The sequence below is a fragment of the Glandiceps talaboti genome, chromosome 13 (genome assembly GCF_964340395.1).
Source record: "Glandiceps talaboti chromosome 13, keGlaTala1.1, whole genome shotgun sequence".
Taxonomy (NCBI): domain Eukaryota; kingdom Metazoa; phylum Hemichordata; class Enteropneusta; family Spengelidae; genus Glandiceps; species Glandiceps talaboti.
Window position 1 is genome coordinate 18,749,240 of NC_135561.1, and position 17,500 is coordinate 18,766,739.

Below are 17,500 nucleotides of genomic sequence, written 5' to 3' on the forward strand. Positions count from 1 at the left end.
CAAACAAACAAACAAACAAACAAAACACCAAAAGATAGTATAAACAAATTTCTTATCCTTACTGTGTGAGATATCTGCTCGATGCTTGTATTTAAAGCCAGGGCGATAGCCCAAACAGCGTCATAGCCGAAACCATGCCAAAAGTGGTATTCTATGTTTAGAGCTGTATATCTTGGTTGTTGTAGCACTGACAAGTATCGTCTTTCATAATGTTTGAAAGTCTGCAATGAGGAGAAATAAAAACTATTTTGTGTAGCGTAGTTGCTAATATTTTTAAAATGCAGAATTGAATTGTTTTCATCGATTTGCGCGTTTGTGTTATATATGCCAACAAAGATGATCAACAACACGTCTATGAATGACAACAGTTTCATGGTACTCTGAAGTAGTCATTTGATAATATTTAATATTGCTATTTTTCAATTCCCATCTTTACTATTTATTTCACAATCAGCTTAGAATAGTTATATTTGCAAAATAACCAAGAAGCGGTAAACAATTGAAAATAAATGGTCATAGAAAGACAGATTAGAATATTGAACACGGCTCAAATATAACTCTGAATATGCTGACGGTTTAACTCTCACCTCTCCATTAATTGTGGTTTGGTTCGTAGTGTCTTTTGCTAATTGTGCAACTTCTACTGCACTTTCTATCACCGTCTTCATCTCCTCCTGTGTACAGTTAACTATATCTTCTTTTTTCTTCCACCAATTTTCAGGATACCATCCAGGTATCAAGTAGGCATACTCTGCCCCGTACATACCGAGATGATAGGCCTGTAAAATTTAAATGTGTAGTGGAAGTTGAGGGGACACTTTATAATGTAAACATTAATTTTGAAAGACAATTAACGGGGAAATTCTTCAAAAATGTAGTATTATTCGTCTGCAGTTCTCAAAATCATGTCATTCTTTATTAGCGTGTGTGTACGTCTGCGATTACACGCAAGAAACTCGAACTATTTCCACGATTAAATTACGGTCTAAACTCCTCGGTTGTATAGCGTGTTAGATCACACCTGTTTATACAACAAGTAATATTACAAATAGCATTGTCGCTGGTCCTATTCAAATGTCCCCAACTCTGGTGACCTCAGATAGAGGAGACCCATCATGAACAGTGACCAAGAATACCAACTACCATCAATGAATGGATATAATATTTCGCCAGTTCGAATAATTAAACCATTGCATGATCAAGTTCCGTCGTAGACGGATCGAAGCGTCGCATTCGTTTCCAATTTACCGTTCCAAATTAAAGTAACTAAGCCATATTTTACTTTACAACATCTAATGATACTTACATTACAAAATAGTATCCTGGCATGACCTTCATATGCTAGTACAACTATTATCCTCCCATCCTTCTCCTGTTTTATAACAACGAAAACAGAAGATAAGCTTTAAAATTATTGTTCATAACATAGTATTTCTGAAATAGTTTAAATGAGATAAAACAGTTCTCACAATATGCTTGATTTCCTAGTGACTGCAACGATATTATATATTCCTGTTTCATCACAAACATCTAAGAAGGTGGAAACAATTTATATGTATCAAGTCAATTGTATCACTAATACAATTAATGCAGATATGTGTATATTATAATTCAATAATTAATGTTGACATCGTAACTGATATTCGCTATATATGTACGTTATTAACGTCAATGTTAGATATAGCAATATTGCGGAAGTTTGCATATCCCCAAAACGTTCTTCTCCAGGTGTTATGTCTGCTATTAAACTAATTCACGTTTTGAAAAAGTGGTCTTAGTTATGTACAACTGCTTGGTCAGTGTTATTTTAATATAAGGTTTTTATACTTACTTTGACCATGTGCAATTCATGGTCTGATTCCCGGGTAAACATCAATGACATCACGATTTCGATATCCGCATTTGCGAGAAGAGATACAAAGTCACTTGTGACCTTTAGAACAGTAAAAAGAAAAGAATATGAGGTTAGGCCGGGATCAGAATTACGGCGGGGGGGGGGGGGATTATTTTGGTCAATTATTTATTCGCAACTCAAATGAACTATTGAATGTTTGTTATTCTCATGCAAACTATTCCTCAAATATTCGATTATTATGTAAATCATCGATTTCAAAATGGTAGACTTTGAATCAAATTACAAACGCGACGCCGTCATATTTTACGACGGCCTGTTGACATAAAGACTCTAATCTAAGAAAAAGAACGAACTAGGTTATTGAGAGTCTGATATAGATATTAAAAGATCTGTTACCTGCACAAAGTATCTTGCATTCTCATATAATAGCGTAACCCGTTGCCACTTGAAGTGTTTCAGTATGGCTAGTCTTACACCATTCGAGGCCAGCTCTGACAGTTGTGTTCTCGAGAATAGGGGATACGTTGACTTGTCAGAAAACTGGGGAGATGAAGTCGTGGACGACAACTGTAAATAAATATTATAATACAATTATGTTAGTTGTGTAAGTTCGCACTTGCTGTTATGTATACATTGTACTAAGAAACACCCCCCCCAAAAAACAAAACAAACCATAACTAAACAAAAAAAAAATAAAAAAAATACACACCCCACCAAAAAAACAACAACAAAAAAACGGACAGAACTAGAGACAGACAGACACAAACACGCGAACAAACAACATACGTACGTACATCCATCCATCCACCACCCATCCATCCATCCATACATACATACATAAACAAACAAACACACAAATTCATACACATACACATACATACATACATACATACATACATACATACATACATACATACATACATACATACATACACACATACATACATACATACATGTACATACATACCAACTGGTTGGTCTTTTTCTTGTCTTGAGCAAAGGAGATACAAAATCGAAACATATTAATTATTGTGTATCGATATCAAGTTTCACAGAACAACACTCCTATTTGTCATTGAAATACATTATCTACAAAAAACATCTGTTGAAAGTGTCTAAATCTACTTGTACATAACCCTTTCGAGGAGTTGAGGCCTAGATCAGCTGTCTTGAACGCAGCTTATCGTTATATAAATTATTAATGGGGGGGGGGGGATGAAACCGGAAAACGTTAGTTCTTATCTTGTGTCCGATATTTTCAATACACTGGTATAAAATGCTAGCCTTTAACCACCCCTGGGGATGGTATATCACTCGGTTTTCAGCAGTGAACTCAATATATGCACGAGCGATAGCGAGGTTTTCTTCACTGGTGAAACCCGAGTGGTATACCATCCCCAGGGAGTGGTTTATTACTTGATTTTAGACATTTTCCTCGAAAGGGTTATTGTCATTATATTAATGTTAACAGTAATGTAAAGGTAGATTTAGACACTTTAAACAGATGTTTTTGTGTGCTTCATATAGATAATGTATTTTAATGACAAACAGGAGTGTTCTGTGAAACTTGATATCAATACACAATAATTAATATGTTGTATCTGTGTTGCTCAAGACTTGAAAAAGATCAACCACATTACTAACAAATTGCCAGTGAACCTTTGTAAAAATACTGCGTTCTTTATGACCAAAAATGGCTGCCGCGTCGTCTGTATTGATATGATCACCGATATAATGCACCTGTATAATACATATTGATGTCCCAGCTTTGTAACCAGTGGGAAGGAACATTACGCACTTAAAGGGGGGATAAAGGTTAAGCTTACTTCAGCTTAGCTGCATTTCGCTATGCTTGGGGATTATCCAACAACAAGGGTCCCTAGGCATATAGCAATACAAATTGAGATCAATTTCAGCCTTGCCTTTACTTCCTTTAGCATCCCTTTATGTTCTCTTTGCATACTTTAAATTATCTATGATATGCAATATATGGTTGAATAGTAGTAACTGAATCCACTTGAATGTTGTCTCTGTCTATATTTTTCTCTCCCTTTAGTCTGTCGTATTTGATTGTATCGTGACACAAAGCTTAAGTGGCATGACTATGTCGCTTTTGTACTATGTTTGAATGGAATATACATGTAACGTAAAGATTTGTGAACGGACGGGTGCCTAGACGAACAGTCCAATGAAATTAGCCTCCACCCCCTCCACTATTCAAGGAATTAAATATTTTGAACATTTACCAGCAATTTAATTGGGATATTCATGTATGACCTCTTAACAGACAGATTACCTCACACATTCACAGACTATTTCAGTTTTCCAAGTCATGGCTATAACACTAGATCTACAGCACACGCTCATGTCCTTATTCCAAAAAGAAATCTTCGTCTGGGTCAATTTTCACTTAGTTACCATGGAGCTTAATTTTGGAATAGCTTACCTGCATCAATTAAACATATCCAGATAAGAAACCATTTCAAGCGTGCCCTCAGAGATTGTATTATTCTAAAGTAATTTTATTTGTATTTAATGTATTTTTCACACCCGAAATGTATATACCTACGTATTCGTCTTTTTTTCTGATTAATTTATACTTTTCATGAGCCCGGGGGGGGGGGGGGGGAGATGGGTGACTGGACACCTACTAGCTTTTCATTAGCTTTCTTCCAGCACCCAGTCGCATTTGTCATTTTCATTATTTTCATCTCATTCTTATTTATTAATTTGTGTTATTGCGAATAAAGAACTTATACCCTCAACTAATGGTGATGGCATTGGTCTGTGACTAACCTGTACCAGATTATAATAGTGTGAGAAGGCGGCTACTGCCGCTGTCCCAGTAGAACAACCACTATCAAGAATCGCTAACGTCTGAGGTTTCTTGTGAACTAATTCAGATAAAAGATAAGTGGCATATCCTGGGTTGCACTGTATTGATAGAGAAAAAAGATATCGACCAGTGAATACATATTAGTATATAAAACATGAATGTATACCTAGATGCAAGCATGCCGACAGGTTACTGTAAATGTGCTTGAGATATCATGGAGACCACCAAGGAGCAGTTTTCGCTTAGTGCTTTTAAAAAATCGTAATCTAGATGCAAACTGAATCGGCTTTATGCATAGCATTAGAAAGTAGATTGTATTACCTGGTCATCTACCCAGCGCCAACTCAATTCGTAATTGGTTAAAATGTCCGAATTGTTATTAACATCATCTAGTGCCATGTCAATGGCGGGAATCATTCCACCAGTGGACCAGCCGCCAGATGCGATCTGTACTGGCACAAAGCCGAGCAATGTCAGGTTTGTCTTAGCATTCCCTTGGACATGACCGACTGAGATAGTAATATAGATGTATAACCACGTCCTTACACAACATGGCAGACAAGTTGGTTTCATGTTTACTATCCAAACGTCCCTGGCAATGAATGTTTGATAACGGAATAGAACCGATGGGAGACACTGATTGAATTTCATAACAGAAACATATAAATAACTTAAATGACAGGCATAGTAAATACATCACGTGACTACGTCATATCCTATTGAGTAAAATAACGACTAGTAGGCCGAAGCTACAGTCTTGGTCGTTAATAATACAAGCTATAGTAAACAAATATGAATTTCAAGGGATTTCACTACATCTCTCCAGTGGACTAGTAAGGTTGCCATAGTTACTTTCTACACGTAGGTTGGTGATATGACGGTCGCTTAATATCATTTTGACACAGAAACTTGTATGCACTCTACTTCAATAACAACTGCCAATAATTACTCGTGCGTGGTAAGATACAATTGTTGAAAAGACTGTTAAACAAACAGATTCGTTTAACCCTTGGGAACTTCATCCCATTAAGGAAATGAATCCACTGTATACTCAATATCAAATTGTGACATCTAATCAATTGTGAGTTGATGTCAATAATATTTGAGATATTGAAATAAATGCATGTTATAACTTCAAATGAATACACACGGTGGATTTATCAGAATTTATGAAATACTACGACTTTATGGATAAATACGCACACCGAGCATTTCCTCTGCACATGGTAAAATTCAGCAATATGTTTTGGTAGGCTAATGATGGAATGTTACGACCGTGAACATTTTGCGCATGCAGGGTAAGTTTGAAAAATATAACGACAAACCTAGGGGATCCATTTATATTGTACGAACGTATTCGGGGGTATGTTTTAAAATTAAGCTAGGATTTTGTTGAATAAGTAACTCTCTTTGTCATTCCGAAAATGCGAACAATAATGACATCTTTCATGTGCACATATTTTGGAATCACTAAGTTTGCAGAAATTCATACAAAATGGGGTTCAATCTCATATAAACCTGGTCTTTCTGTCCATTTGCATTTTTTTTCTAATCTTCTGATGGGATGACTATTACAATGGGCTCTGTCCGTCCGTACGTCCATAATTTGGCACTTCTCAAACATGCAATATCTGATTTCTATCAAAACTAGCACAACTGTGATCGACTATATGGACATATGTACGACACTTTGTTTTGTGATATATGCATATTTGCCTAAATGGCAGCCATATTAGTATTTAAAAATCAATGTTTACTGCATAACTCAATCACTGTGATACAAAGAAAGTCTATTCAAGTGTCTAGTACCCATATTATTGGGTGTAAGCTATCTTTTAAGACATTGATCTTCAACTTTGACTTCGACTTTGATCTTCAGGGCCAAATATTAAAACCAAGCAATCTCTTGCCCATGGCCATATGGTTACAGGAAATATAAAAATGATATATAGGCAAACGTTAATTTTGGCTCTCCTATATCATTTTACGGAATGGTGGCCATATTTGTAGTGAACAACCATCATTTATAATTACGGAATAACTTAACAAATGTTCATATATATAGACTCCATTATCTACCGCTATATCATTAGGTGTACATATTCTTTTTGGACCTTGGCCTTTGACTCTGTTGTTGACGTCAGGGTCATTTATCAAAATCCAGCCTGCATATCATACATACTTTGTAGGATTCTCTGAAGTCATGTTACCATTCAGAGACATTGGAGTAAAGTATTTGAGAGAGTTTGCGCCTTATGGAGACTTTCGATTCTGTAATTTGTAGCGGACAGTTTACTTCAATATCCAATACAATGTACTGAATTGTGTTTATTCGATGTGATGTACTGCATTGTGTTTATTCGATGTGATGTATTGAATTGTGTTATATCTGATGTGACGTACTGTATTGTGTTATATTCGATGTGATGTACTGCATTGTGTTATATCCGATGTGAAGTACTGCATTGTTTGATATCCGATGTGATGTAAGCTTACTGCATTGTGTTATATCCGATGTGATGTACTGCATTGTGTTATATCCGATGTGGTGTACTGAATTGTTTTGTATCCGATGTGATGTACTACATTGTGTTATATCCGATGTGATGTACTGCATTGTTTTGTATCCGATGTGATGTACTGCATTGTTATATCCGATGTGCTGTACTGCATTGTTTGATATCCGATGTGATGTAAGCTTACTGCATTGTGTTATATCCGATGTGATGTACTGTATTGTGTTATATCCGATGTGGTGTACTGCATAGTGTTATATCCGATGTGGTGTACTGCATTGTGTTATACCCGATGTGATGTACTGAATTGTTTTGTATCCGATGTGATGTACTGCATTGTGTTATATCTGATGTGAAGTACTGCATAGTGTTATATCCGATGTGATGTACTGCATTGTGTTATACCCGATGTGATGTACTGAATTGTTTTGTATCCGATGTGATGTACTGCATTGTGTTATATCCGATGTGATGTACTGCATAGTGTTATATCCGATGTGGTGTACTGCATTGTGTTATACCCGATGTGATGTACTGCATTCTGTTATGCCCGATGTGATGTACTGCATTGTGTTATACCCGATGTGATGTACTGCATTGTGTTATACCCGATGTGATGTACTGCATTGTGTTATGCCCGATGTGATGTACTGCATTGTGTAATATCCGATGTGATGTACTGCATAGTGTTATATCCGATGTGGTGTACTGCATCGTGTTATACCCGATGTGATGTACTGAATTGTTTTGTATCCGATGTGATGTACTGCATTGTGTTATACCCGATGTGATGTACTGCATTGTGTTATACCCGATGTGATGTACTGCATTGTGTTATGCCCGATGTGATGTACTGCATTGTGTTATACCCGATGTGATGTACTGCATTGTGTTATACCCGATGTGATGTACTGCATTGTGTTATGCCCGATGTGATGTACTGCATTGTGTAATATCCGATGTGATGTACTGCATAGTGTTATATCCGATGTGGTGTACTGCATTGTGTTATATCTGATGTGATGTACTGAATTGTTTTATATCTGATGTGATGTACTGCATTGTGTTATATCCGATGTGATGTACTGCATTGTGTAATATCCGATGTGATGTACTGCATTGTGTTATATCCGATGTGATGTACTGAATTGTGTTATATCCGATGTGATGTACTGCATTGTGTTATATCCGATGTGATGTACTGCATTGTGTAATATCCGATGTGATGTACTGCATTGTGTTATATCCGATGTGATGTACTGAATTGTGTTATATCCGATGTGATGTACTGCATTGTGTTATATCCGATGTGATGTACTGCATTGTGTTATACCCGATGTGATGTACTGCATTGTGTTATACCCGATGTGATGTACTGCATTGTGTTATATCCGATGTGATGTACTACATTGTGTTATACCCGATGTGATGTACTGCATTGTGTTATATCCGATGTGATGTACTGCATTGTTCGATATCCGATGTGATGTACTGCATTGTTTGATATCCGATGTGATGTACTGCATTGTGTTATATCCGATGTGATGTACTGCATTGTGTTATACCCGATGTGATGTACTGCATTGTTTTATATCCGATGTGATGTACTGCATTGTGTTATATCCGATGTGATGTACTGCATTGTGTTATATCTGATGTGATGTACTACATTGTTTGATATCCAATGTGATGTACTGCAGTGTGTTATATCCGATGTGATGTACTGCATTGTGTAATATCCGATGTGATGTACTGCATTGTTATATCCGATGTGATGTACTGCATTGTGTTATATCTGATGTGATGTACTACATTGTTTGATATCCGATGTGATGTAGTGCATTGTGTTATATCCGATGTGATGTACTGCATTGTGTTATATCCGATGTGATGTACTGCATTGTTTTATATCCGATGTGATGTACTGCATTGTGTTATATCCGATGTGATGTACTGCATTGTGTTATATCTGATGTGATGTACTGCATTGTGTTATATCCGATGTGATGTACTGCATTGTGGTATATCTGATGTGATGTACTACATTGTTTGATATCCGATGTGATGTACTGCATTGTTTTATATCCGATGTGATGTACTGCAGTGTAGTACTGTATTGTGTTATTCATGTATTTACTTCATACTTGACATCGTTGACTACATGTGAGTTCTACGTTAAATATTTTTGAATGTTTAAAAATGCTGTTTCATTTCAAAATAATGCTGTTGAATGTAGTATCACGCACCTCTGATGACTACAATGCGGTTGTTTAATTACATGTCAACCTTACCTTTATAATTTAGTCACGGTGCGTGTTTGTTCTGTAGTATGACGTCATGCTTACTGTTTGATGTCACTCAGTGACATATTCAAACTAATAACCGTCAGCTGAAAAATGAGTGAGTCCTTGTTTTGCATACTGTATTCCATTTACATATACGGAAATGTTCGTGATATGCTTTGTTCTTCTAGTTAAGCAAAATATGCACCCTCTGTTGCGGTAATTTGGATATCATACATTTAGGAATTCGTGTTTAGGATCTCGTGATGACCGTGCGTTCGCCGTCATTGGCCGTTCACTGTTCGGCGTCAAATTTTTGACGACTTCCCCGTGACATGAAACGTACAGTTGAAAGACTTGTTATAAGGTATACAACGGTGATATTTTGTACGGTTGACAATACATTTGGCATTGGAAATGCTGGTTACAGCTGGATTTCTAGTTGCCTACAAAGTTTGTTCACAAGGGGACGTGCAGTGTTCACGTCATACAACAAGCAAAAATACGACTGTTGGTGAAAAATACGCCTGCATATATATCTGCAGGGCTCTCCCGGAGTGCTCTCTCCAATCAGAATGCGAGATGGTGATAGGTGACAGTTTGCAGTTGATAATGGTTGAATTTCCCTCCCACTTACCAATACGAGAAATCCCCTCTAACTGAAAAATTATGTACAATGGCTTTTTGCACAAATAATTATACTTTGGCTGCACTTAGCAATGCCAAATGTAGAGGAATAGGTGACCGGCGTCGTTACAAACACATTAATAGTATGCTGCAGGCTATTCTGAAGGGCGCCATCTATTGATGAACACGTGATTAAAACGACCTCGTTTGAACTTTCGGTTTGTTGTCAGCTACCGTTGCACTCATTTGGGGGTCTTTTACCGGGGGTTTCCATACAATCATATGTATATTCTTGAAGTGAAAATGCGTATCCAACCTGTGTTGATTGTGCATTACAAATTTATCCAAATGAAAACCTCGATGATTCCTCGACTGATGTCCTGTACAGTTCAAAAACGCGAGCTTCATACGTACCAAGAAGATTGCTAAAAGTAAGTTCATATAAATTGCATCATCGTGCGGTTTACAATTTGTTTACGTTTATACTGACACCACCGTCATTTAGTCCTATTAAATAAAAGCACAACTGTCAAATATTAACATCAGAATATCCAATAATTTATGGATAATATTACGCAAGTGTTATGTTTGTCACGAGAAATATCTATTTGTTATGTCTTCGTCAGTCAATAGTATTAGCGGTGTACTTCCGGGTGATCGCTCGCCATTTATGAGAATTCCAGGAATGTTTGTTTACTGCGTATTCGTAATATCTGTATGTGTACTACATTAGTTTGAACGCTTGTACCTTGGAAGTCAAAATGGTTCTCATTCAGGCGTGATTCGACCATGGGTTGTTTATAAACGGTGTTCATTTGACAAAATCGTCTACTGACGAATCGTCGTCTCATTAAACCGTTCTGACGCGATTGACCCATGACCCGGGTACATGACATTACTGCCCCTAGCCTGTTGCCATAATGTCAATTTATTGTTTTCAGTGATCGTAAAAATAAATGTTGAGTGGTCATCTCATCTCAAAACACACAAAACAAATTGACAATAATTGAATCTCATAAAACTACGGGATTGTAAAATGTGACCCTCCCCAAACATTAAAATGTAAAATATGACCTTCCCCCAAGAACACGTGAAAAAATGTGACCCCGATCCCTCCACCCCTATAAATACTGAAGTCTCAAGAAGATTCCATGTTAAATGTTGTAGAGTTTGATTAATAGAATCCAAACCAAATCTATGTCGATATGTAAAAATGTTTATTGAAAATATACAGAAACAATTTGTTTTAAACACCTTTACTTTGATATTCACGGTTGAAAATGCAGTGATATTTTAATAGCACTTAAATGAAAATATTTACATTTAATATCATCGCTTTGGTGTGCTGATCGATCAAGGTTTCATAACAACTCATGTGTATCGAGGCTGTCTTTGACACAACCTTTACTTTAAATATTAATATAATATAATTATATAATAAAATAAAATATAATATAATATAATATTATGTGATCGTGATTTAATATAATATAATATGAATATAATATAACAACATATAATAACAAAATATAAAATAAACTGTAGTATAGTAATGTAGTATAATGTGATGTGATGTAATGTAATGTATTGTAATGTAATGTAATGTAATGTAATGTAATGTAAAATGTTTATTATGGGGATGGTTAATGGGAAGGAAACCTTTCTAGACAATGGGGGAAATAATCATGCCTCTCATAATTTTACAGTTTAAAGTGTGATGTCTTGTATTCTGTACTGCCTGTCTCTCACTTTCAGGAAGCATATAATCTTAGGTGGCCTGGGGTTTGGGTTGGACTTGGGACATTGTTAAAATGATGGGCAGAAATAAAAACAGTTCAAATTCATGATTTCTGATAGAATCTCATCGTTAATCTGTTAATAAATCTACAAAACTAAGGCAAATTCGTGGTAACATTTGATTTTTAGCACAACTGAACTGAGGTTCAGTAGTGCTATAGGGATCGCCCAGCGTCTGTGTGTGTGTGTGTGTGTGTCTGTGTGTGTGTGTGTGTGTGTGTGTGTGTGTGTGTGTGTGTGTGTGTGTGTGTGTGTGTAAACAACTTAAAGTAAAAAACTGCTGAACAGATTGGCATGATATTTGGTGGGTCTATTACCCTGGGTGTCTAGTTGGGAAATTGTTCAAATCAATATGATCGCATCACAGGTGTGTGATTTGGGTAAAAAAAATTACCATTTTTGGTCAAAAAACTTAAACGCAGTGTAAAGTAAGATTTGTTCATGACATGATGATTCCATCAGTGATGTGCAAATTAGGGCTAAAAATGTGTCTTTTTGGTTAAAAATCTATAATTCCAAAACTACTGAGCAGATTGGGCTGAAATTTAATGGGAGTGCGTCTAGGGATGTATGGACGAAGATATATTAAGCATACAGTGATTCCATGAGTGATATGCAAATTAGGTGTAAGAATGTTCACTTTTGGTCAAAAACTTATATCTCAAAAAGTACTTGGTCAATGAGTCTGAAACTTGGTGAGATGTTTCTGAAACTGTTATTCTGCAGATTTTCTTCAAAACATTTTGACAAAATTGGCCCTAGCGACCATGACCACGCCCTTTAGCAACAACCAAATGGCAGTATATTTTGGTCAATAACAACATCATCTGGTAGGCAAATGAGTAAACATTCAAAAAATGTATGCAAATACCCTAGCAACCATGACCACGCTCATAGCAAGAGCCAAACGGTGGTGTATTTCACAAAGATAATAACGGGGTTTAAAATTGAATAAAAATTCAAAAAAATTATGTAAATTTGCCTAGCAACAAGACCACGCCCATAGCAACAGCCAAATGATCATGTATATTGCAAAGACAATATCAGGAATTCATACACAAGTGAACAAAACATACACAAATGTATGCAAATATATCTAACAACATGACCACGCCCATAGCAACAGGCAAATGTTAGCATTTATCGTAAAGATAGCAACATGGTTGGATAGGCAACTGGATAGTTATTCAGCAAATGAACACCTATTGTTAGCATGGACTAGCATATGAATAAACATTTTTAAAAACTGTACAGTTGTGCTACAACGCCATTGGCGGTATTTTTTTGATACTAACTTTTAGACTTACTTAAACAAATAGCTAAAATGTGGATGTCCAACCCATTACAATAGTGTGTTTACCATACCGGAAATTGGGTGAAAGTAAGTCAATTGATAGCCGTGTTAAGGTTTAAGTGGAGATTTGCAATAAACGCGTATGGTAATGGAAATAGTAATATCAGTTCATATATTTTTTCCAGTTTTGTTCCAATGGTTTTTTGTTGCCACCACCACCACCACCACCACCACCACCACCACCACCAGGAGGGATGTCTGTCCCAGATTCCTACCGCCATCTGAGTCCCCAAGAACTGTCTGGTTATGATGTTGAAAGGACCAAGACACTCTATAAACAAGGAAGTGAAGATGGCAAACTACCAGGTAATCGTATCCAGATCCCGCTACTTGGAGACTGCAGAGCAGGCAAAACCAGTTTGCGAAAGAACTTGATGAATGAAAAATTTCTTTCAGGCGAAGAAAAAACAAAGGGCATAGACATTCAACAAACTACAGTGGATAACACATGGTGCATGCTCAAGAATAAACCTAACTACTTCAAGAATGGGTTATTATGGTATATTGCAATAAACCTGTCAAAAGAGCGAGACGACAGAGAGAGACAGCATAGGGGGTGGAGAGATATTTGTGCAACCTTCTTTTCGTATGTTGTGATGTTCCTAATTGCATCTCTGTGTAGATTATTCTACTTTTTCCTACCTCTGACATGCAAAGTAGCCATAACAATTATACTGTGTACACTAGGTCTCTCTTTGGTTGTAGACCGACTTTCTGCTTACCGATATGGGGGTGGCTTTGTCTTATACATATTGTCACTTGATGCTATTTTAAGGGCCCTGGCTAAATTTGACATGTGCAAAAGTACTGACATCATGGACTGTCCCCAGTTATCATTCTTTCTCTGTATTATTATTGTTTATTTCTTCCTAGGTATAACACTTGCAACAGGATTTCGCACAGGTATGGCAATTGCTTTCAGCTTGATGCTTATACCAATGCCCGAGGCTGATGTCATGACCAATTGGTTTGAGAGTCTTACATCGGACATTCGTGGGCATATCCTTGAACAAGGTGCCATTAGTTTTGGTGGTTTCACAGGGGGTTTACTTTTCATCTTTCTAATGAAAGTAAAACCTTTAACTATGTCTTCCCGTATGCATTATTTGTTTGAATTGTTCGCCCCGATATTATGGCTTGTCTTATTCTACTCAGTCCCTTCACTTTCTTACCTGATGAGACATGAAATATTTCGTACTCGGGAAAGAAGACTTTTTTGCACCGGGTTTCTCTCGGCATTTGCGATACTGACTGGGCTTCCATTTGGAAGATTGATTCATTCGAAACTTGATGCAAGTCAACTGAAATCCTTACCATTGATTATCTGTTTTGGTTTATTTTGTGCTAGTTGTTGTGACATGGACTTTCCACGTGTGAAAGACCCACATATTTCTTCAATTATTGCCGTCCTCGTCGCTATCCTTTTAGTGACAGTAGAAGTGTTCCGAAAACGGTTTTATAACAACCCTGCATATGTTGATGAAATAACCTCAAATCTGGTACAATGTCGAGCACTGGACCGAAAATCACTTCCAATGACTTTGAATTTTTGGGATTTCGGTGGAGACGAGTTTTACTATTGTTCCCATCATGCATTCATAGCCAATGAGGCTATGTTTCTGTTAGTATTTGATATGAGAAGATTCATGAACGTACACAACAGGGATAAAGAACTTAAACGACTTGTCTTTTGGCTACATTCAATAAATACAAATGCTACCAATCCTTCTTCTCTCGTCTTCCTGGTTGGAACCCATAGACGATTTGTCGCAAAGGAGGAACAAAGAGAAATTGCCCGATACCTCAAATCAAAGCTGTATGATTCAAAGTCCTTGTACTGCAATCGTCTTGTAATTAACGAGCAAGATAATACACCCTTATTTGTGGTGGAAAACTCGAAAGGCACTGATAAAAGTGGAGTAAAGAACCTGCGACGTATGATATTGAAATACTCAACAGAAGCTGACTTCATGAAGAAAGAATTCCCAATAAGGTGGCGATGTTTCATTGATTGTGTTAACAAGGGCTTTTCTAAACCTAACCCTTTCAACGTATTCACTAAGTACTTCTGGAACAATTGCACTCAAAAATCTAAAAGTGTAACCCCCTTTATTGATGCGTTCAATAAAGCAAGGATCAATTGTGGAATTGAAGACGAGGAGGATATGAAGGCGATGTTAGTATTTTACCATCAGAGGGGTGACCTCATATATGTTGCAAATGACCCATGCCTATCAGAGTATGTTATTATCAACCCAAAAGTGCTGATAGATGCCATGTCAGCTATTATCAACATACCCGAAGAAAAGTACAGGCACCCAAAGATGGCAGACAAATGGAATGAACTAAAATCAAACGGAATCATCCATCATGATCTCCTGGTGTCCTTGTTACAGGCAATTTTAGGAGACGACAATGATGTCAAAGTTATCGTCAAATTACTTCAGTTATATGACTTCATCTGTACATGTCCAATTGGTGAAATAGATGAAGCACCACCTGAAAGTTGCGATACCGCTAATGAGTATATGGTACCATCCATGACGCCTACTTGTGAAAAACCCGAAGGACTGGGTCCTGTGAAGCCTTACAATGTATTTTATTTCGACTTCGGTTACTTTAGACCGGATGCAATATTCTGCAGGTTAATGTCGAGATGTATTCAAAAAGCTCACCATTACCAGGTATATGCAAATGCAGGACAATTCAGTAAAGATGGCCAGTATTCATGTAGACTTGAAGTTGAGGCTAATTTGCCAGAGCAGAATCTCATCAAAGTTGTCATAAAGACTGTTCGAGGCACAAATCCGTTTACAGTTCTCGGCATGCTGAACAAGTACGTCGCAGACATTACAAAACGAGACTCTCCTAATTCCAAGTATAAATGTGGAGTTCTTTGTCAGATGCCTGTATCTAGTACAGCAGTTCTCCATGAAGGATGTCCTAATCGGAAAATGCATCACATCCTACCTCTTGCATCACCATCAATGAATATCAAATTCCCGGATGAATGTATTGGTGGTGAAGTTGTAAAACATTGCAATGGTGAAGAACAGGTTATAAATCTCACAGAACCAAACTGGGGATCATCCAAACGCCTGGTATGTTATTATTTGCATTTAATTTAAAGGGCTACAAAGATGAGGCTTGTTACATCTTGTCTGAGTTTCTCACATACAGGGCAACCAAGAAAAGTCGGTTCCCGATTCTGCACCACATTACCTCTCAGAAATAGAATTATAAAAATTGGCAAATCTGCTGTATGGGATATATACCAACTGCAAATTGGGGCGAGGCATTATGAAATGTTACTGCATTGATTGGCCTTACCAAAGTTTGCAGCTTGTCTCTGTTGACGAGGATTTGCCAATTTTCTGTATGTTATTTTAGAGAGGCCACATGATGCAGGGTTGGCGGAAAGGGATTGTCTGTGTTACCTAAGCTTATAAAATTCAGCTGAGATAAAATCAGTCTTGTGTATCCCTTTAAGTGATTGTGATTATATTGAACTATACGAATAATTCAACACCTCTCTCTCCCTCTCTCTCTCTCTCTCTCTCTCTCTCTCTCTCTCTCTCTCTCTCTCTCTCTCTCTCTCTCTCTCTCTCTCTCTCTCTCTCTCTCTCTCTCTCTCTCTCTCTCTCTCTCTCTCTCTCTCTCTTTCTTTTGCTCTCGCTCTCTCTCAAATATATATATACATACACACATACACATACACATACATATCAATGTACATATATATATATATATATATATATATATATATATATATATATATATATATATATATATATTAACCACTTAGTTTTATACATCAACCACAGTAGATCACTTGCTTAATAAGCTATCAAAATAAATCAGCGAGCCTTCGTGAGGTTTCATGTTGAGATAGACACAATAAAAATAGCAAACAAACATAACTTACAATGTGCGGACTCTGTATTTAGTTACTGGTACGAACAGTAACAACATGCACACTACTAAACATGGTGTAATCTGTTGAAGTTCAAACACGGTCGGTGCAGTGTAAGTGATGTTGTGTGTTATATTTATTGTATCTATCTCAATATGAAACCTTGTAATGAGGTTCTGTGATCTTGATACTTCATTGAATAGCTTTGACTTGCTCTACAGAAAAGGGCTGTAATTTGTCTGAAGAAATCATACGATTGTGACATTTAATTTGGATATATTTGTCCTTCTCCATGTGCATGCAGGTTAAAGCGGTTCAAC

General features: G+C 36.9%; 2 protein-coding genes across 2 annotated transcripts in view; one reads left to right on the plus strand and one right to left on the minus strand.

Annotated features, from left to right (window-relative positions):
• LOC144444374 (gamma-aminobutyric acid type B receptor subunit 2-like) overlaps positions 1–5,264 on the minus strand; it is a 12,776-nt gene extending 7,512 nt beyond the window's left edge. The window contains exons 1-7 of the mRNA XM_078133788.1: positions 5,013–5,264; positions 4,652–4,789; positions 2,252–2,422; positions 1,832–1,933; positions 1,307–1,372; positions 588–779; positions 63–221 (exon numbers count right to left, since the gene is read on the minus strand). Of these exons, the coding sequence (XP_077989914.1) occupies positions 63–221; positions 588–779; positions 1,307–1,372; positions 1,832–1,933; positions 2,252–2,422; positions 4,652–4,789; positions 5,013–5,264 (1,080 nt within the window). The remainder of the gene's footprint in view (positions 1–62; positions 222–587; positions 780–1,306; positions 1,373–1,831; positions 1,934–2,251; positions 2,423–4,651; positions 4,790–5,012) is intronic.
• Positions 5,265–10,357: 5,093 nt separating this feature from the next.
• Positions 10,358–17,500, plus strand: part of LOC144444644 (uncharacterized) — a 7,893-nt gene continuing 750 nt past the window's right edge. Inside the window, exons 1-3 of the mRNA XM_078134139.1 lie at positions 10,358–10,547; positions 13,393–16,368; positions 17,485–17,500. The exon at positions 17,485–17,500 is cut by the window's right edge and continues 43 nt beyond it. Of these exons, the coding sequence (XP_077990265.1) occupies positions 13,462–16,368; positions 17,485–17,500 (2,923 nt within the window). The 5' untranslated portion in view covers positions 10,358–10,547; positions 13,393–13,461. The remainder of the gene's footprint in view (positions 10,548–13,392; positions 16,369–17,484) is intronic.